This window comes from Thermobia domestica, chromosome 9 (assembly GCF_964235325.1).
Source record: "Thermobia domestica chromosome 9, izTheDome1.hap1.1, whole genome shotgun sequence".
Taxonomy (NCBI): domain Eukaryota; kingdom Metazoa; phylum Arthropoda; class Insecta; order Zygentoma; family Lepismatidae; genus Thermobia; species Thermobia domestica.
The window spans coordinates 74313005-74335240 of NC_137462.1; the positions used below are offsets into that span (position 1 = coordinate 74313005).

The following is a 22236-nucleotide window of genomic DNA, read 5'->3' on the forward strand; positions in this document are numbered from 1 at the left end:
GCATCACTACTGGAAATATTTTCCGCTTTATTTTCTTTAAGGTACAGAAACACCTCTCTCCTCGACAATATGCATTTTGTTAGCATTTTTTTGTATGAATATAAGGAACAAAGAGTTCATTTTCAGTAACTACGTATTTTTGTCTGCTGTTCTATTATAAAGAAGCATGAAATATAAGATTTTTTCCTTCAAAAATGAAAAAAAAATAATAATAGTTTAACATTCCAGCAATTTAGGCTAAAGAAGACAGATGAGTATTGAAAGTGAATAATTTGAGATTAATTTTTTATGCTCTCCGCCGGAAATTGAACACGGGATTATGTGCACGAGCGACACACAGCTAGGAATCAGACCAATGGTAGACATTCTCTTCTTCGAGTCTCGATCGCCCCCTTCCCCCCCAGAATAGGATATTTTTTATTTTAAAAATAAAATCTATCCCAAAAATTTTTAACTTTGTATTATAAATGTAAAATAAAATCTATTGACTTCGAACGACTGCCCTCCCCCAAATATTCAGCTTGGATCCGCCCCTGCTACCACCAGACGCGTATTTGCTCTTTGCGAGTTTCTGTTTGGTGACTAACTTCTTTCTTCCAAGCGTCTATATCTCACTCAACCTATCAATTGAGTCAAGCGCTGCCAAACGGAGGAATTTATTTATTTATTTATTTATTTATTTATTTAACACACACCTATTACAGAGCCAATTGCTCCAATTACAACAGGTGAATACAAATTCAATATACAATTGTGAAAATTGCTAAGTAATCTATTAGATTAAAATAAATATAAGAAAAGAAAATAAAAGAAAAAAACAGAAAAAAGAAAAAAAACAGAAAAAAAGTCTAAAATAGCAACATTCATGCAGGCTATTTTTTCTTTTGAATGCAAGAACATAATCATTACATTACATAAACAGGGTTCAAAAACAATTGAATGAATTTTATATACTTTTCCAAAGACATCGTAAAATCCACGATTATTCCAGATTTTATAATATCATTATGTTTCTTACACAGTCTCACAAGTGGTGAATTTTTATGAGAGATTGTTTTAGATTTAGGTATAACAAATGGTAATCGCACTCTTAAAGATCTACTAGTGCTAAATTTTAACATTTCCAGAAAATCTTGATTAACTATAATACCATTAATAATTTTAAATAGAAAAACATGATGCATTATTTCCCTCCTTTTCACCAGAGACGAACAATTAAATTCCCTTAAGAGAACACTATAGTTCACTTTCATAACATACGCAGAGATTTTGAATCTCTTGTACCATAAATATCTTAAAAATCTTTTTTGTATTGATTCGATTTTCCTTATTTGATTATCATAACAGGGGGACCATACTAATGAAGCGTACTCTAATTTACTTCTAACTAATGAATTAAATAATTTAACTAACACTTCTGCGTTGTTTAATTCCTTTGAGTTTCTAATTATGAATCCTAAAGCTTTATAGGATTCATTAACAATTCTATCAATATGTAAATTAAATTTTAATTTTGTATCTAAAGTAACACCCAAATCCTTAATTTGTGTTGATCTTTGTAATATTTCATTGTAAATTTTATAATTATATTGAGTTGGTTTACTCTGTCGTGAAAAAGTAATAACAGAACATTTTTTAACGTTAAATTGTAATTTATTATCAATACTCCATTTGTAACAACTGTCAAGATCCTTTTGTAATTTTTTTGCGTCTTCCATATTATTTATTGCCCGAAATATTTTTAAGTCATCCGCATACAACAGACATTTGGAATATTTTATAACGCCAGGCAAATCATTAATAAACAAAAGGAAAAAGAGTGGACCCAGTTTAGACCCTTGAGGTATTCCTGAATGAATCATGTATCTATCTGAACATAGCCCATTATAAGTAACAAACTGTACACGTTCTCTTAAATAGGATTTAATTAGAGTTAATAACGCTTCTGATAAGCTTAAATTTGCTAATTTGTTAAGCAATATGTTATGATCTAATTTGTCAAATGCCTTCGCAAAGTCGGTATATATTACATCAATAGAACAACTGTTTCCGTTCAAGGAGTCCAAAATAAACTGCGTAAGGTTAGTTAGATTCGTAGTAGTGGATCTCCCCGGTAAGAAACCATGTTGACACTCTACTATGTATGATTTTACATGATTAAATATCTTACTGTACAATATGTGTTCAAATATTTTAGACGGCATCGATATTAATGAAATAGGCCTATAGTTTGTAATATCTTTTGGATTCCCAGATTTATAAATCGGAGTCACTTTACTAATTTTCCAACATTCAGGAAAACATCCAGTAACCAAAATGAGATTATAAATATAGCAAAGAGGAGTTACCAAAACATCTACACAACCCTTAAAGATATAAGATGGTAAATTATCTGGACCACTAGATCGTGTTGATCGAGTTTTCTTTATTGCTTCCTTACATTCTTCCTCACACACTTTTTTTATAACTAGGCAGTGAGGTATTAAAGGTATATTCGAAGTGCTCCATTCGTAGAATGAAGACCTTTCATCATACACACTATGAAAATATTGAGCGAAACCCTCAACAATATTTTTATTTGTTTTTAATAACTCACCCTTATATAACATAGTAGATGGATTTTGTAAACATCTTTTCTTATTTTTTATGAAACTCCAGAAGTGTTTTGTGTCTCTACTAATATTATTCCCTATATTTTGAATATATAAAGAATAAGCTTTTTTAATCATCGTCTTAGATTTCCTGCGCAGGTCTAAAAACCTTTCCAAGTTATACTGTGAGTGTTGTTTACGCTTCCTATAATATTCTTTATGTTTCAAAAGACGTATAATCTCAGAAGTAAACCAAACCGGGTACAAATTCTTTTTATGGCTTTTCACTTTCGGTACATGTCTATCGATATAATTAAACATTATTTCATAAAAATATTTTATTGCACCATTTGGTTCTTCATAAGTGTATAATTGACCCCAACTTTCTTTTTGCAAATCTTTATAAAAATTATAAAAATCTGCTTTTCTGTAATTGTATTTGAACATATTATCATTCAATTTAACCCGCCTCATATTTTTAATTTGTAAATCAAGCTGTAATGGTGGATGTAATATATCAGCAAACACCATAGAATTATCGCTTGCATATACATTACATGATTCACTCATATTTGTTAAAACCAGATCAAGAGTTTTATCATCTTTGTTTTTTACATCATTTATAGAGCGAAGATCGTGTAATGCCAAGAAATTTGAGAGGGTTTTACAGATTGAATCCCCGAGTAATAAGTTATAACTTGAATCTATTATAGTAGGAATATTAAAATCACCAACAATTAATATTCTACAAGATGTTAAAGTATCTACTATTTCATTAACCCTGGCAAAGAAGGAGCTGTATATCTCAATTTTGGATTTCGGCGGGAAATACACACAAATTAATAAAAGCGGAATTGTACCAATATTTGTCTTAACACATACAGTCTGAACATCTTTAATATTTACATGAAACTCTGTAACAGAAAAAGACTTTTTTATCGCTATCATTGACCCACCACCCTTCCTGCAGCTCCGATCGTTCCTAAACACCAAATATCTGTTGTCAATAATTTCTGCGTCATATACATTTTCAGATAACCAGGTTTCCGTTAGCATGATTATACTGTAATTTGAGGAAAGAATACTCGTATATATTTCATCTATTTTGGTATTCAGACCTCTTACATTCTGATAATAAACTGAAATTATGTTATTACACATTGATTATATTCCATTTTAAGCTAAGTTTCTAACTTCATCAATAGATTTTAACGTATACACATATGTATCATTTTCTTTCTTCCTCAGTTTTACATTTCCTGCCCAATCAACCCAAACAAATGCAAAGTTTTTTTCTTTCTTAATTTTCCTAGCTTCGGAAAATACAATTCTTCTATTTAATGAAAGACTCGGATTAATATACACGGGTCCACCAACAGTATAACCTAAATCCTTACAGTTTAAGTTACGCTTAACTTTACGTTTTTGTATAACCATGTCTCTATCCACTCTCCTTATAAATTTCACAACAATTCCGGGAATAGGTTGATTTGTTTTCAGTCTGTGACATGTATCTATCATACTATTATTAATTTCCATCCCAAGCACACGCCCCACTGATTCAACAATCTTAAATGTGTTTTCATTCGGCTGTTCTGGAATACCATGAATTTCCAGAGAGTTTCTTCTACTGTACTGGTCCAGATCATCCAATTGTGTATTTAATTTATCAATTTGTTTTTGCAAACGCAAGTTCTCATTACGAAGATCGTCAATTGTTTCCATGCATTTTTTTAGAGATTCATTCTGATTTTTTAGGAGTTTGGAATTTTCATCAAGTTTTTCATGGGCCAAATCCAACGATTTACCTAATTGATTTTCTACATTTTTATTTGATATTTTAAGTGTGTTTACTTCTTCCCTAATAGATAGGAGTAACTCATAAATTTCTTTTGAAGATGGGCAGTTATTGATATCTTGGGTTGAATCACCACTCATACTTTTACGCCTTACCTTACTACAGCCCTCACACCTCCACCCTTTATCGGAAGTTCGTAGAAACTTAATATCCTCTTCATTAAGATCCACACAAGCACCATGAAAGATTTTCCTACAGTCAATACACTGGATTTTTTGATTAATGTCCAACCTGGCAATTGCCTTTGAACACCTTTCACAAAGAGTCATGATTTCTTATGTAAACTTAAACGGAGTGAATATGCCCCCACACGAAACTTTACAAGTGACTTTGATGTTAAGATTATTCTTGATTATCGTTCACATATAATTCTAGAAGAATTAGTGCCCACCCCTGCTACTAGAATTTCCTTTCGGCCAGTATCTGGCAGCACTGATACATATTCGTATAATTCACAAGGAGGTGGGTTTGCAATCCTGACGACTGATGGCTTGTTTACCTTCTTACAACATAGATACGAGTATCAGAAATTACGATCTTTCGTATATTTTACGAATGCAAATACGTAAAGAATATATTGTTAAAAAGTCTACAGTACTTACAAATCCATAAATCAATATTTTTATCCATCAACTGTCACTTTAACACACGAAATTTACTAAAATTGTGGGAGCACACAATCACCTCCACCCACACTAGCCCATCGTTGCCAATTCGTAACTACTACAGAAGCTGACTATATAGCCTACCAGTTGCAACGAAATAGCAACTGGAAACGTGTGATACGGGAGGATAGCAGCGATGCAAGAATAAATCCACTTCCTCATGTTAAGAGATAGGAGCTCGCTGCCATATGCTCAATGTTACTGCTTCCAGTGGCAACGCTTGCTGCCACTGGATTTGTATATCACTCTCTTTCTTTCAGTTTTTTTTAAATTAATTTTTTTAGACGCATCAATACTGTTTTGCGCTCAAGAGCAAAGGTTTATTTTTTACTGATACACTACTTTAATACTTAAAAATATCTTTAGTATTAAAGAAATATCCGGTTGCACAACCATGCAACATATAGTACCAGCCGCCACTGCAGCACAGTCATTTTTCCTCGGTTGTGCTCGTCATCAAGACTGACTTTCAAGGATATTCATGTCCTTCAAAAGTCCAAGAGAATACATTTATAGTATCCTTGGAAACTTCTTAACTGATGTTTTTCAGAAAATATATAAGTTTATCGAAAGGCACGTCTGGAAGTTCTGTTACTAGGTTGAAGTGGCTAGGGTCAAAATAATCCATAAAATACATTGCTTCTTGAATCTTGAAGAAACACTCAAAACTACCATGTCCAATATTGTGTTGAATGCTTCGATGCAGTGCCTGGTCATTGGATAGAAGCAGCTTCATCTTCATATTCACAGGAAAATTTTTTGTCCATCTCTGAAGGCGAATTGTCGATAGGTCAATAGAAAAAAAGAAATCACGTTCTAAGTCTTCAAATTTGTTATTGGCCCATTCTGCAAAGCTTAATGCTGCATTCTTAACGGATTCAAATTCATTTCTCTACTCTTTCAGTTGGAACAGAGTAGTCTGCACCATCCGATAGGACTACACTAGCAGCACCCTCTATTTGGAGATAGTTTAACAGAGAGGTCGTCACTTGAAATATCTTAAGGAACATTTCTGCTGTCCGAATTGTTTTGAACTTGAGAAGATCTTTTATATATCCTTTCGCTTTACACCAAGCTTTTGGTTTGATATTTTCTGTAGAAGCAATTTTCTTAATTGTTATGGTAAACTCTATATACAAAGCACTTTTTGGGTTCGGAAAATGACCAAGTTTTTTCTGAAAAACAGTGTGTTTTCTACCATCTTGTTTCCCACAATAACTGTAAGACGCCTTTGTTAACATTTGATCTTCCAAATCTACATTCGCTGATAAGACTCACGCACACATATCTCACAGTCATTCAGCAAAACAATGACAGAGTCAATGCAATTTTTTGTCAGATCACATATGACATGATTGAGTATATGAGCGTAACACCACACGTGTAACTGAGTTTCTTAGTAGTTAAGCGGTTAGCGTATGCGCCTTTGTCGTGGGAGACCTGGGTTCGATTCCCGGCGGGAGCTCACGTGCTTCGGATTTCCCGTAAATCAGTATGTCTCGTCTCATATAGCCTCGCTGCTAAAAGGGCCGTTAAACTCAAAATCAACTTAATCACACGTGTAACTGATCATAGGTGAATTGAAAAAATCCGAATATTGTCCTTGCATGTTACTTGAGCCATCGGCTGAATTTCAAATACACTTCTTAATATCAAGGTTCAATTTCTGCAGAATTTCCAGCAGTAAACCGCAAAGACACTGGCCTGTGGTAGATATGCATTTTACAATGACAACAATACTTTGTTTAAGAACCATTTTAACAACATACCGTAAAACAACAGAGCACTGGCCTGAAACTACTATATCCTGAGTAGTGTCTAATAGAACAGAAAATATTGAAGCTTGAGAGACTTCTTTCGAAATATCTTGTTTGATAAGTGTGCTGATAGCATTCAAAACATAATTCACCGAGTTTAGTAAAAGTTATGCGACCACTATCCTGCTTACTTCCTCGTATATGACTCTTCTCGGTGACCTTATCTAAATTACTTTTAAGCGGAAGATCAAATTTGCTTAAGAAAGGAATAATATCCAAAAAGTTTCTATGATCTATAGCTGTGTCTTTCAGTTTATAGGCTGCTACATTTCCTCTGTAAATGAGCTCTCTTTTACCAATGAGTTTCTGCACTTTGACAACTCGATACATTATTTGTCTGTTCTTCTCAATCTTATACTGCCGTTGTTTTACCTGCTCATGAGGAAGTAGTTTCTTAACATGAAGTAGTACGTTTTGTCGCGGATTAAATATCCGAAATGTTTTAATTAGTCCATGACAGGTTGTAATTTATGTAAGTGGTACGTTTTGTCGTGGAATAAATATCAGAAATGCTTTAATTAATCCATGATAGGTTGTCATTTATGACAGGTCGTCAAAAGTGGTACGTTTTGTCGCGAAAATTCATGTGGCACGTTTTGTCGGTGGACGTTTTGTTTCTGCCCGCCAACCTATGGTTGAGGAGAGAAAGAAGAAGATATATTAAAGCAAATCACAAATTCTTCTTGTCTTGTCTGTAATGTGCACCTTGTCTTGGGTTCGTTTCTCACTGGGAGAACAGAAAAAAATAATTGCACAATCAGTTACTTCTCCTTTAGTTCAAAGGACATAACCGTCGGACGTTAAACTTTAAAAAAATAATTTATCTCTTTCTTTTTCTTTTTCTTTTATCTTTTTTGATCTCTAATATATAGAGTGTCTCAAAAGTACCCTAACATATGGTAACTGTTATTATCAGAACAAAATATAAGAGGGAAACCGTCTCCAATATATATATATATATATATATATATATATATATAATCTAAAGTGAAGGAATTTTTTAAACTGGACGAGCCATTTGAGCTGTACACTCTTTATGTGCCCAATGTTAAATGAAAATGCAACGTTGCCATTTACCTGGACCACAACATAAGTGTATGAAGTTACTGTCTTTTACGCTACCATATCGGTGACCAACCCCATTTCAAACAGTAACTTCATTCGCTTATATTCTAATAAGGAATATTGTTGCAAGAATCGTATCTTTCTTCCAACTGTCGGGTACTATTAGTTTAAAATGCGTAAGGGTTATTTTTAACACACTGAAACATAAGCAATATTCTTAGATTTTAAATATTCAAAATTCTCCTCCTGGTAAAAGATAGAATTACCATGAAATTTAGCTTAAAATAGCTTTTTGGGTCTAATTTAAAAATAGAGGAATATTTATTTAGTTTAACGTCCTACGATTATGCACCGATGCTTAAAGAGACAGTGATAATGAGATTGATGATAATGATAGAAAAAAGAAAGTGCTAGGAAACGAGAGAACTGAGAACACTCACATTCATGGTATTTGTCCAGGGACCACAGATGGAAGTAACAAACAAATTATTTTTTTTTTAATGAAGATTCATAATTTTACAGATTCTCATTGTCTTTGTATACTTATTTTGAATACTAATTACAGAGTTACTTGCTGAAGGACTTTACAGAAAATACATTGCAAATGCCATTACGTTTTTCTATATACATACATACACGCATATTATATATATATAGTTTAAAGAGCCCCCAAAGATGAAAGAAAAAAAAATAACTAGCTTTATGAGCACCAAAATTTATGCGCACCACAGTTTATTTTCTGTTAGTTTGTAATACTGACATTACAAGTAAATGTGATTTTACTTGGTTTCTGGAAATTTCTAACCCTTTTAGAAATGAAGACTAATTTTCTCTCTACCTCCTATGTGAAGGACAGGTCGGATGAATCACATGTTATAGGCCCAGCAGAAAACAGCAGAATCAGGAGGGTAAAAGTAAGAATATTGGAAATATTCTTACTTTTACCCTCCTGATCTCGATGGGTTTTTATATAAATTACTCCTTAGTTTTCGTTCCAAAGAAGGTAAGCAGACAAATGTATGTTTTGAGGACACTCGAATTGGTAGTGAAACAATTACAAAATTGCATGAAGCAGATGGTTACATTGTAGTCGATTTGTAGTTATGATATTTCCCCAAAACAGTAGCGGATGTAGCTTGGGACCGGGGGACCTAGGCTCCCCCAGTTTTTTTGAGTGACAAAAATAATTGAAGCTATTATCTATATATTCAGGGGTGCCCACAAGGGGGGGCTATGACGCAAACTGCGTCATTGAAATATTGGGGGGGTTAAAAATCTATATAAATATGTTTGGCGGGGGGGGGTAAAATTAATCGAAAAGATTTTTTTCATGGAAGAATACCTATGGATAGACAATTGCGGGGGGGTGCGTCATGGACATAAGGGGGGGTGGGCACCACTGATATATTTATGAAATTTTATAGTAAATTCATGATGTACCTATTATAGTCTGGGTTCTGGTAGCCCCCCTCTCCCAGTTTTTACCTTCTAGTTCCACCACAAAGCTTTTAAAACAGTTCTTAATTAAAAATACAAATAAGGATCAAATTACGGACTTACAATTGCCCCAATGTATTGTAGTGTACTGCAGCTATTCTGAAATCTACGAATCTATCTGAAATCTATCTACAACGAAATTTTCAGGCTCGGACTGCCCAGGGCAGGAGGGCAGGAATCCCTGCCGAGGCCCTCTTGAAATATATATAGTAATGAATATTGAATATAACATCGAAAGTAAGATAAAACATGTCTGCTTTGTTGGAACATAGTTACTGTTTATAATTTGTTCCGTTCCCCGAGTTCAGTGGCCCCCAGTCTTGGGGTCCCAGTATTGGAATGAAACTAACAGTATTATATAGTAACGCGTGGGGCCCTTTGTGGCCTAGTAAGAAGTAAGAATATATTTCAACAATATGAAGAATGGGGCCTCAGCATCATATTGTCTAAATGTGTATTGGGGCCCCATGAATGCCCCTACATGCTATACATAGAAAGTGAAGATAAGGCCCTCAAAGTGGGACTCTGCCGGGGCCCTATACCCCCCAGTCCGAGACTGGAAATTTTCATATGCATACTGCAATATTATCATTCAATTTCCACCCCGGGCTGTGACCAAAATGCAGGGAGAATAATCCAGATCTAAAGGGAATTCGTAAGGGTCTAGGGTCATCTTCTCGGACTTGGAAGATTGTCTGGGTTTTTGTGACCAGAAATGTATTTCCGTTAAATATAACTCTCGCTGACTAGGTTTGGCATTGCTATTATTGTTGTTGAGCAGTGTAGTTGGGTTGGGTTGTGGGTTGTGTGCGCTCTGATGAATCTTTGATACATAATTAATTATGCCACTTTCTAACATAAATCTGCGCTATATATATGCTATATCAGGGGTTTTTAAACTGCGCGGCGCGTCTCCCTGGGGAGGAGCCGAAGGTTATCAGGGGAGGCGCGAGAACTTTTTAAAAAAGATCGTACAATTTAACATATTTCTAATGCAACACGCATACTTAAGTCTGCACCTTTCTTCTTTAGTAATATGTGACAGTTGCATCATTACCATTTTTATTTAATTTTTAAATAAATCTTTTAAATTCAATTTTGCGTATAATTATGGACATTAGTGAATATAATTTTCATTTTTATTTTTGTTTGTTTAAAGAGCCAAAGAACATTCTCTTTATTTTCCCTTACTATCCGAGAAGTAACATGTTTTATTTTTTTCTGTATACCTGTCCGTGCGGCGAGGACAGTTGAAAGACCCTTCCATTGTCTCTCAATACCACTGCCTAAGCCACATACGTAGACCACACACAGCAGAGTTCCCGGCGTGAAAGCAAGAAAGAAGAACAAAACAGCTTTTAGCATCTTTTTGTGAAATTGAGAAAAATAATAAAGTCCTAACACGTTGAATAGAATCCAAGTAGAAATATAATCTCTGCGAATTTGTTAAAATCACAGCATAGACCATATGTCGCCACTCAGAACCAAGATAAAATTTTAACATAGAACTGTGAAATGGTCCAAAACCATGCACGAGACGACTAGGAGCCAAATCAACTCTCATAAAAATTTTCGATATAACATGTGAAATTTGAAGGAAGCACGTACGTTAGAGAAACGACGCCCGAAAACCGTAAATAGGCGGAGACCAAGAGAATCAAAATTTAGGACACCAAAATAAGTTAACGAATAAGAGAGCAGAGACGAAATCGAAGACACCGTTAGAGGCGTATCCAAAAAGATCGGCCGGCTAAAAAATTCAAAACTCCAAGTCAGTCGTAAAATAATTCTTCACCGGGAAACAGCGTACCACCGCAACACAAAAACATACCCGGAACTTACACACACACTACATTCATAATCAAAAGTTAAGTTCACAATAACAATGTGCGGCTAAACTCACCGAAGCCGAGTGTACGATATTACAATCTTTCCTTAGCATAGTAACCTACACATTGATCTTCTTCAAAATATATTTATATATATAAACATATATATATAAACTTTGTAACGCTGCTAATATATATATATATATATATATAGATCGCGAAACGCCTACAAACATTGTTTTTGAGTGACAGAGTTTCGTACTTATAAACGTAATCACGAGCTATTACAGACAATTAGAATAACCTACATACGCACCGAAAGCACTTGAACTAGTTTTAATCATACATAATCAGTTTTTGAAGTATTATACACAATGCTTAAAAACAATAAACACTGTTTATCCGTGTAACACTACACTTTTAACACCGAGAGTGATGTTGGTGCAGTGTGACGTCTGAAAGTGCTTTTAGTGAGAGTGCATCCTATCAGAAATGGACCAACAGAAGCCCCACCTTGATGGATCAGGAGACGCCCAAGAGCGACGCCCTTCCAGTTTGAGAGGAGGACGCAGCGGGAATCGAAGAGAGGAACTCCGAATCCAGGACACTTCTCACGAAAGAAGGAAGCCAGTAAACGCAGGGACATCTGTATGTGTGTTGTGAGCTTGGTGGTGAGAGCAGTGTGTACGACGAAAGGTAGGACCCATCCAAATTATTTTTTGTTGATTCCAAAAGGGAAATTTTCGTCATTGAATAAAATGCAAGACGTTCGCGATATAAAGTCGGAACTATTTGAAAACTGTTAATGTGTTTACACCGCGTTTAGAAAAGATTTTCCAACTCGAACTGTAATTGATAAACAATTAGATTTTTTTTTTGAGCAAGGCTTATTAAAAATAGAGATACTTTTTACAATGATACTTATATATATATATATATATATATATATATATATATATATATATATATATATATATATATATATATATATATATATATATATATATATATATATATATATATATATTCTGTGACTTTAGTGAATATGTCGTTGTTTTTATTAAGGAGATAGTAGTTTAGGCCATCACTCTATTTGTCACTTAGATTTTTTTGATAACATATAAAGAAAGTTAATTTAAAAGTAGATCGAATGGCAGGTTGTAGACCTTTAACGATGAAAGAAGTATTTCCTTTAACATATGGAAATTTGTATGAAGTAAAAATGCATCATCTGCGCTATGTACATGTAATATGAGAACTTTAAGATAATTTTGAACAAGACATAATAGATATTCCTAGAAAATATATTCAAGACATTGCTTTAATTGTCCAGAGATTATAGTGTTTGTAAAGTAATTTTGCATAGAAGTGAACGTACTAAATGAGTCTATTTCGATCTATATACTAGTAAAACTCTAATAAATAATATTGTAATGAGTCATCAAAAATATGTTACGTAAGAGAGCTAAAGGATTAATTAGTAACTATGATGTATATGCGACTAGTCTCGCAATTAATCATTTTCTTGGTTGGAGATACGTAATCCATAAATAAAGCGGAACCGACATTAGTACAGTCAGGTAGAATATAGATGAAAAATACGAAGTAGGCTAAGTAAAGCCGCAATTATTACGTCAGTCTGATCCTCTAACAATCGAGCGATCAGACGTTTATGCGCATAAACTAGACGAACAAACATAGAGGAATACATGAAAATGTTCGGCCGTATACCAATCCTATTAATGATAAAGAGAAAAATCACGAAAAACTCAATATATTCAGATTAAAAAAATCTCGAGAGACGTCTTGACATTTATTATTAATATTCATATGTTATTTGATTTTTATGTATGTATGCATGTATTTACTTATGATTTTATATGTATATATATATCTATATATGTTTGTGTCTATTAATTTTCTACTTGTGTTAATATGAGTATATATATGTAGCCTTTATGCATAACGAAATGGTAATGCTACGCTCATTGATTTTATGTATTTGATAGTGTATGCTTGTTAGGTAAATGTCAAAGTGCATATTTAGTGCACTTATTCTCATTCTCAGTTATTAATTTAAATAATTAGAAATGGTTAGCAGTCAGGCAGTAGGTTTATTTAACTCCTTTAGATCATTCTATGTTTCTTTCATACTTCCCACAAATCTCAACTCAAAGTCATGACTTGTTTCTCGATTTATTTTATTTCAATTCAAGTTATTTCAACTCATTTCCACTTACTTCAACTAGATTAACTTATTTTAAATCATTTCAATACTTAGTTTTCACCCGAATAAAATATAGGTTGTTATATTCAAAATTCCGTCCAGCTATGTAATATCTTAATCTCGTAAGTATTAAAAAGGTTATGGTCAAAACATATCAGCTGATCAACGTAAACTATATACTTAGCATGCGATGTCAAATAATTAGGTATTTTTCAAATGCAAAATTGTAATTTAACCAGTTTGGTATGATATCTATGTAAATCAGGAAAGCCATATATATAAAATGTAAACAATGTAAGATTGCATCTAGCACTGGTTATAAACATCAATTCCACAGATTGTTTATTATTATCAGGTTAATGATAACAATTCATTCACTACATAGTTCAATGTAATTTACTTAAATTGATTTTTTTTTTGTTAAGGCCTTATGCCTTATTCTGAACATTTGTTGTCAGAAAACCCAAAATTCAATATTAACCTTCAGCTTGCTTAATTTTTTTTAGAAAACATTTTTTTGTTATTGTTTTCATTTGCTCATTAAAACTTTTATTACATTGTTAATCAAATTCGTAAGCTTTTTCTTTCATAAACAAGTTGTATCCCTAACCTTAAGCATAACATTGGTTTCCAAAGGATCTGTTAGGCAAATTAGGCAATATAAGCATTTCTCGATTCTAGTGGGGATTAGACTGATTTTCAGAATTTTCAACTAAATTCTAAATTCTAGATATTCGTTTATTTTCTGGTTTTATTCTTATTACTACTATTATTGTTCAGTCCACTTGGAAAGTGAGAGTCAGTCTAGTTCGTTCACACAAACCAAACATTAGAGCAAAATTCTCTTTCAGCGTTGCAGCATGTGAATTCAGGATACGTATGCGAATAATATCAAGTTTCATTTGCTTACACGGTTTTAGAGGGATCTTATTTCCCTAAAGCCCTGGGACACCGCGGGGAGATAGGATTTCCTAACCGTGAGATCAATCCTCATCGAGTCACAAACCATTTTAGTTCGGGGAACGAAGACTTTAACGGTGGTGCAAGGGAATAAATAGGGACAGACGGAATGTGAACCCAAAACCCGCTGTCTATTTTTTTTTATTTTTATTATTACAAAACCTGGCGCTACAAGCGATCACCACCGGGATCTTTCTCTTTTCATTTTTCAAATTTTACAAATACATAGTGGACTAAGCCTTTGTATCACCTTTGTTCCACATACGATCATGGATGACCCTTTCACCTTTGGCTTAAACGTGTATAATGCTTGTTAGATAGACACTAACGATCTTCTATTTATCTCTGTAGAATAGTATGTCTTGTTAAATGTCTCTGGAATTTCGCGTGACGCCATGAGAGCTGAATTTTTCTTTCTCTTAATTTTCTGTTATCTATTATTTTTGGCCGATTCTTGATTAATCTTTTCTAAAGTAGGGTAATCTTTTCAAAAGTACTACTGGTATTCACAAATAGTCTTATTGTTTTATTTTCATTACTCAAAGTCGTCTTGCGTCTTGCTATTTCAAAATACGTGCTGAGACTTAATAAATTGTGTGACTCAAAAAAAGCTTATATATCCCATTGACTTTGCTCAACATTTAAATGTGCCGCTTTTTATTATTTAAATTCCCTCTCTGCCCGTATTTTTCAATTTTAACACAAATATCTGACTTTGCACAATTTATAATTATTAACATCGGCTAATAATATTAAAAAGATGTAGTCAGTGTGTAGGGCCTACAATGTAGATCACCTGTGTTAATGAGATATTTCCATTAGATATTTCCATTAAACAAATGAAACATAGTTTATCATAGTGATAGTCTTTCTTTTATGGACACATGTATTTATGTTGGTGACAGGGGAGGCGCGTTCAAATTTTGGTGGTTGAAGGGAGCCTCAACTGCAAAAAGTTTGAAAATCCCTAAGCTATAGGGATGCGCACGAGACAAGATTCGGGGCTGTCTCGTCTCGAAAATGTGCTGTAAAAGTGATGTCTCGACTCGAAAAATGTATATTTCTCTATTGGAAGAGCCGTGTCTCGACTCGAATTTTGTCAGGAAAATCCTGTCTCGACTCGTCTCGTGCGCATTCCTACTAACAAGGGACATCACCCAATTGTCCGGCTCCGATTTTAATGAAATTTCTGTTGCTGATAGAGGACATGTATTCATTACTTGTGATGACAGAAATTTTTGCCATCGTGCATGTTTTCTATTTTTTTAAAATTTTTAAAGGTTGTGATGTGGTTAATAGAGATTACTGCAGAAGTCCCTCACTACCCTTTGTAAACGGAGTGTTAATGAAAGAACAACCATGTAGATACGTATAGGGCCTAGGGGGAAGTCGTATGGTGCGTATGACCTTGACGGCAGCCATCTTGAAATCCGCCATTTTGAATTAAGGTCAAGTTTTTTAAATGGGAATAGGGTAATATGATACATAATTTCGGGCTAGAATTTAATCAGAAAGACAATGGTGAAGTTAGTTTTAAGATGCGCTCATTTGGTGAAAAGTTACAGGCATATTAATTGTTTATATTTACTATGTGCGTAAGTCCCTTATCTCCGCTTCTAACCCGCGTATTAATGATGATAAGTGGATAAAGGTTTCGGTAATACATATTATGCCTAGAGGGAAGTGGTACGATAAGGGTATCATTGACGGCAGCCATATTGAAATCCGCCATTTTGAATTAAGGTGAAGTTTTGAAAACTGAAAACCATAGCATGTGGCATCAAATTTTAATAGTAAATTTTCCCCAAAAGCCAATGGTATGCTTATTTTTGTTCTATAGTTAACCAGTATGAATTTATGACTCTTCTAATGTGCACGAAACGTCCATTATTCGATCTTCCAAATTGGCAACACTCATAATTTTCACCGCATGTTTTAAGATTCCAACTGGCACTTTGCAATTGTTTCCATGGTTCATGTTTTCTAAATTTATTACATTTTTTTTAAGAGTTGCGATTTGTCAGTTCATGAATAGTGTTGGGATAAGCATCCAGCAATCTTTCTGAATTTTGAAGACTTGCCATGTAATTATTAATTTCCTAGGCAGTGTAGTTATTTATTTTATCCCAGAGTACATGAGGAACCTATGGACCTATGTGATGTAAAGAAATACAATTGAAATTATAAGAAATTTGTGTAACACGAACTCACAATTATCATGAAATATAGCGTACATGTTGCGCAAACGACAAACAGTATTTTTTTTTTTTTTAACAAATTCAACCTTACAACTTTAAAGGAACAGCAGCAATGATAGAAAATATCAAACAGGCATAATATTACTGTTCCCAACACACTATTTGTACCATGAACAAAATATGAAAACTGGTAACTTGTTTATAAAAAGGTGTAACTTAATCGAGTTCCCGATCAATACTGATTATAAATCTTACAAACATAAACCATCGACAACAATCACTAGAAAACGAATGACTTTTTTGTCTGACTAGCTAAAATATTGCCATAGAAAATAAATAAATAAATAAATATACAATAAACAAATAAATATAAAACAAAACAAAAGACCATTGATTTACACAACAATCATATTTCGTTTCCTTTTTTGAAGTGAATTTTCAACTTATTTCTCGTCTCATCTACTATCCATTATAAGCTACGTCTCCGGTATTACCTGAATGCAAAGTTGGAGTTCTTTCGTTCTGCGATGATTTATGTCAGTAAACGAGTTTTTGAATTGCAGGTATAGGAAATAAATAATTACATTGCCTATGAAATTAATAATTACATGGCAAGTCTTCAAAATTCAGAAAGATTGCTGGATGCTTATCCCAACACTATTCATGAGCTGACAAATCGCAACTCTTAAAAAAATGTAATAAATTTAGAAAACATGAGCCATGGAAACAATTGCAAAGTGCCAGTTGGAATCTTAAAACATGCGGTGAAAATTATGAGTGTTGCCAGTTTGAAAGATCGAATATTGGACGTTTCGTGCACATTAGAAGAGTCATAAATTCATACTGGTTAACTATAGAACAAAAATAAGCATACCATTGGCTTTTGGGGAAAATTTACTATTAAAATTTGGTGCCACATGCTATGGTTTTCAGTTTTCAAAACTTCACCTTAATTCAAAATGGCGGATTTCAATATGGCTGCCGTCAATGATACCCTTATCGTACCACTTCCCTCTAGGCATAATATGTATTACCGAAACCTTTATCCAATTATTATAATTAATACGCGGGTTAGAAGCGGAGATAAGGGACTTACGCACATAGTAAGTATAAACAATTAATATGCCTGTAACTTTTCACCAAATGAGCGCATCTTAAAACTAACTTCACCATTGTCTTTCTGATTAAATTCTAGCTCGAAATTATGTATCATATTACCCTATTCCCATTTAAAAAACTTGACCTTAATTCAAAATGGCGGATTTCAAGATGGCTGCCATCAAGGTCATACGTACCATACGACTTCCCCCTAGGCCCTATACGTATCTACATGGTTGTTCTTTCATTAATACTCCGTTTACAAAGGGTAGTAAGGGATTTCTGCAGTAATCTCTATTAACCACATCACAACCTTTAAAAATTAGTAAAAAATAGAAAACATGCACGATGGCAAAAATTTCTGTCATCACAAGTAATGAATACATGTCCTCTATCAACAATAAAAATTTCATTGAAATCGGAGCCGGACAATTGGGTGATGTCCCTTGTAAGCTACAGTATATCTAATGTTTTAAAAATTGACGTTGACAGAGAATTAGACGGAAATCAAAGATATTATTCACTTACACAATTGATTCATAGATGGCAGGCATATTCATATTGGGTTTGAGATAGATTCAACAGGTAGCTCCAACAGACATTGATAGTTAGAGCACAGTACAATAGATGGCAGGAGTAGTTATTTAATGGCAAATGAGATTGATTTTTATTCAAGTTCTCCGTCGTGTGAGAAAACTGACAAGCAATAATGAGGAAATATTGATGGGAGAAAATGGAAGAACCCCTAGAAAACTTAAGGATCTGACATTCCCTACCACAAAATCACCGTCCAGTCCTTTCCCACCAATGTTTCTTCCAGGCATACTTTCGGGGGACTTTGCCTTCCGAAGTTTACTAGCAGACAGAGCCATAGCTATGGGAACAGGGGGACCGAGCCAACATCTATGTGGTGTTGGCCGAGCGGGGCCGTTGTCCCGGCCGCTGATAACAAGAGAGCGAGCAAGAAAAAGAAAAAGTTTCGGAAAAGAGTAAATAACATAGCATTCGGATTGGCGCTCTATTAAATCATTTTTTTTATATATAATAAAGAAATAGCTTTGGTAAAAAATTTCTTGATTGCTATGCTCGCAACTCAAAGGTTTCAATAAGATTTACAACAAGTTTTTACTTATTACTTAAAAACTTATTATACAGCGTGTTTCAAAACAAAACCAACAACTTTTGGGAGGTGATTCCTGACACCAAAATAAGATAAAAAGTATAGACCAACCTGGGTGCGTAAATGCCTCCTTTCGGTGTTATAGGCTGCCGAAAACATGAAAAAATAAACTTTAAAGTTCCATAGCTCTAAAACTACTTAGGTCAAGACTTACTTAGGAACTGGTATGTGCCCTATCCAAATATCCCAGTTTCAGAATCCTGCGGTACTTCCGCAACAATTTTTACAGAGGTAGTTGGTGAGTGTTTCAAATTATATGCCCGAAGCCAAACCCCCTCTCTAAAAATTGTTGCGTAAGTACTGCAGGATTCTGGAACATGTATTTTTGGATAGCGGACATATTAGTTCCTAAGTGAAATCTTGACCAGACTGCAGTAGGTCCCATAGTATTGGAGCTATGAACCTTTAAAGTTCTTTTTTTAATGTTTTCGGCAGCTTATAATCCGAAAGGAAGCATATGTGCACCCAGGTTGGTCTATACTTATCTTATCTTGGTGTCATTTATCACCTCCCAAACGTTGTCGGTGTTATTCTGAAACACCCTGTATATGATTTCTTAATGACGATATGATATACAAGGTACTGAGTAACGACTTATAGTGTACGCAGGAGCATTTTCGAAATCAAAAACAGTCAAATGTGTGTTTGGCGTTTGGATGATGAGTTTGGTTAGTTAATCCTGCTTTTGTACTCGAACGGATTAATCGCGACGGTGAGAATGAAGGTATGAAAATGAAAGGAATGAAGAGGCACACGTTCTCTGTTCATTGTTCTCTCTCTTTTTTTTTTTTTTCACACCAACCTAGTAGATTGTAGAGCCCAATAAGTGTCACGTATCACTAATCTTTATTTTCATAGCGTCACTTTCTAGCAGCCGAATCTAGCTGCCAGGCCAGTGGATCTTTCAAACTCCCTTTATTTACGCAGCATACAGTGCTAGCACCCCGAGCAAAACTAGTGAAACTTCAAATTAAATAGGTCTATATGTGATTTACCAAATGCTCTTGAAATTTCCGAACTAGTAAAATTACATTTTATCTATTCGCGATCTCATTCCGTTTATTTTTCTAAATTATCGAAGTAAGCGTATATGAAAAAATGCACCTCGAAAAGTAATTACTTTGACACCTGGCAGATATGTTGTACTCCTCATCTGATAGCAGACGATACCATCCAACTGAGAAAGAATTAAACTGAGTAATTACTTTTTAAATGATGGTAGGCAGTATTGTTGTAGTATTGTTGTGGGATGAGTAAGTGAGCGTTACTCAAGGCCCAGATTAGCGTCTAAGCTCCATTGACATGGACTAGAGTGGAAACAGAGTAACATCCAAATATAATAGGAAACATTCTATGTTAGTGTCCAATCCATAAGATGAATAGTGACTCTGGCGATGTCGTTTAAATCCAAATTCATTCCCCACCTGTATTCTAAGTAGAGGAAGAGATTCTCAAACACTTTACATACAGTTATTTTCCCAGTGCAAATAAAGGGCATTTCAGCTAAAAATTATAATTAATTTTAAAATAGAAAAATTGTATTTAAGTTAAAAAGAAATTATTGATGGCGTAGATTATTGCTAGTAAAGCGAGTCACCTTCCATAACAGGTAGTTGCGTTTCTGGTGCTTGCATTCCTTGGCTTTCCTTGCCTTTGCTAAGGTCCTACTTATATAGAGCTTGGAGTCTGGTTCTGGTGTTCTCTAGGAACCAAGGTTCTAAAGTGATCTGATGTTGACTATCTATTTGATCTTTTCTAAAAATGCTTAATGTTGTTGTCATTAAAAAGATGAACAAACATCTTTTAAAAATTTTATTAGAATGCCACTTTTCAAGAGCTGCCTGGATTTTTTAAAAAGGAGATCCATGATTTTAGCAGTGGAAATAGTTTGGATTCCAAAGCTAACTCGTTCACGTGGTCAAGGGCGCCGATTTCTCTGTAAATTTGCGGAAGGGTGGGAATTCAGATGCAGAAGGTATGTATATGAAGATTTTAAGACAAATTACACTCAAATCATCCCAAATATTGTACACTCATAAATACAATAGGTGGGCCACATGAGCTTTTTTGGGGGCCTGGGCCCTCTCGACCCCCCAGAATCGGTGCCCTTGCACGTAGTGTACAAGTGACAGGGGCGCACCTATGGGGGGGAAGTCTACCGGGTCCGGACCTCCTCTCAAAACTTCTAATTCAATATACATTTATACACTTTCTCAATAAATTGTTTAACAGAGAAATGATTGATATAGCATGAAAATTTGATTTTATACTTCATCTGCACTCGTTCTCTTTCAAAAACAATTTAGTTCAATATTCAACAAACTTAACAAGTTCGTTACTAACTTCTCTAAGTCTCGCTCTCTCTTTCTCTCTCTTTGTGTGTGTGTGTCTATAATTTGGGAATTTTTCAATTTTGAGCCTTCGATTTGATGGAGTATCAAAAACTATCTGAAAGAAGTGATGGCATTTTTCACATCACTCTTATCGTTCCCGAGATATTGGCCCAAAAAGTTCCTATTTCGGGAAAATTTAAGAAGCCATATCTCAGGAACCGTAAATCAGAGAGAGATGATATTAGGGTTGATCAATACATCAGTTATTGATTCAATAATTATTGCGTCATTAGTTGTATTAATATAATTATCTATATTGTATTATCTATTGAATTTAATCAAATAAATTTAATATAATATCTCATATAAATTTCGAAAATTCGTTCTGGCAGTGCTCTTCGAGTATTCTCAACTGTTTTTTTTTTCCCTAACTAGTCTACAGGTGGAAGTATTTTACAATTACTTATCGTCTTTTCGAGTGCAGAATAATACTCGATCAACAACATAGACGTAGAGTTCCCACTTGGCTAAGCGGTTATAGCATACGCGCTTTTAACGTAGGAGACTCGGGTTCGGTTCCCGGCGGGAGCTCATGCGATTCGGATTCTATTTTAATTAGAAGGTTCATGTCTCATATAGCCTCGCTGCTGAAAGGGACGCTAAACTCAAAATCCAATCCAATCCAAGTACATAGACGTAGTGGCTGGTAATATTAGACTCCCGCCCACAAAAGCTTGGACTCTTTCCAACAAAAAATTCTGAGTGCGCGACTGAAAAGTGACAATATCACTTATTTGCAAATGGTACTGGTTATACGTTCGAGAATATGGTAAAAATTGGAAGAAATTAAAAAAAAAAAAATGTACTTTAAATCAGTAGAACTAACGCCCCCCCTCCTCCTGATGGAAGCCGGAAAAC

General features: G+C 34.4%; 1 protein-coding gene across 1 annotated transcript; it reads right to left on the minus strand.

The window, feature by feature from the left end:
• Positions 1-460: 460 nt before the first annotated feature.
• On the minus strand, positions 461-5153 carry LOC145694024 (uncharacterized). The gene has a single exon (XM_081770164.1). It carries the CDS (start codon positions 4716-4718, stop codon positions 3768-3770), a length of 951 nt encoding a protein of 316 aa, XP_081626290.1. The 5' UTR covers positions 4719-5153; the 3' UTR covers positions 461-3767.
• Between the last annotated feature and the right edge of the window lie 17083 nt (positions 5154-22236).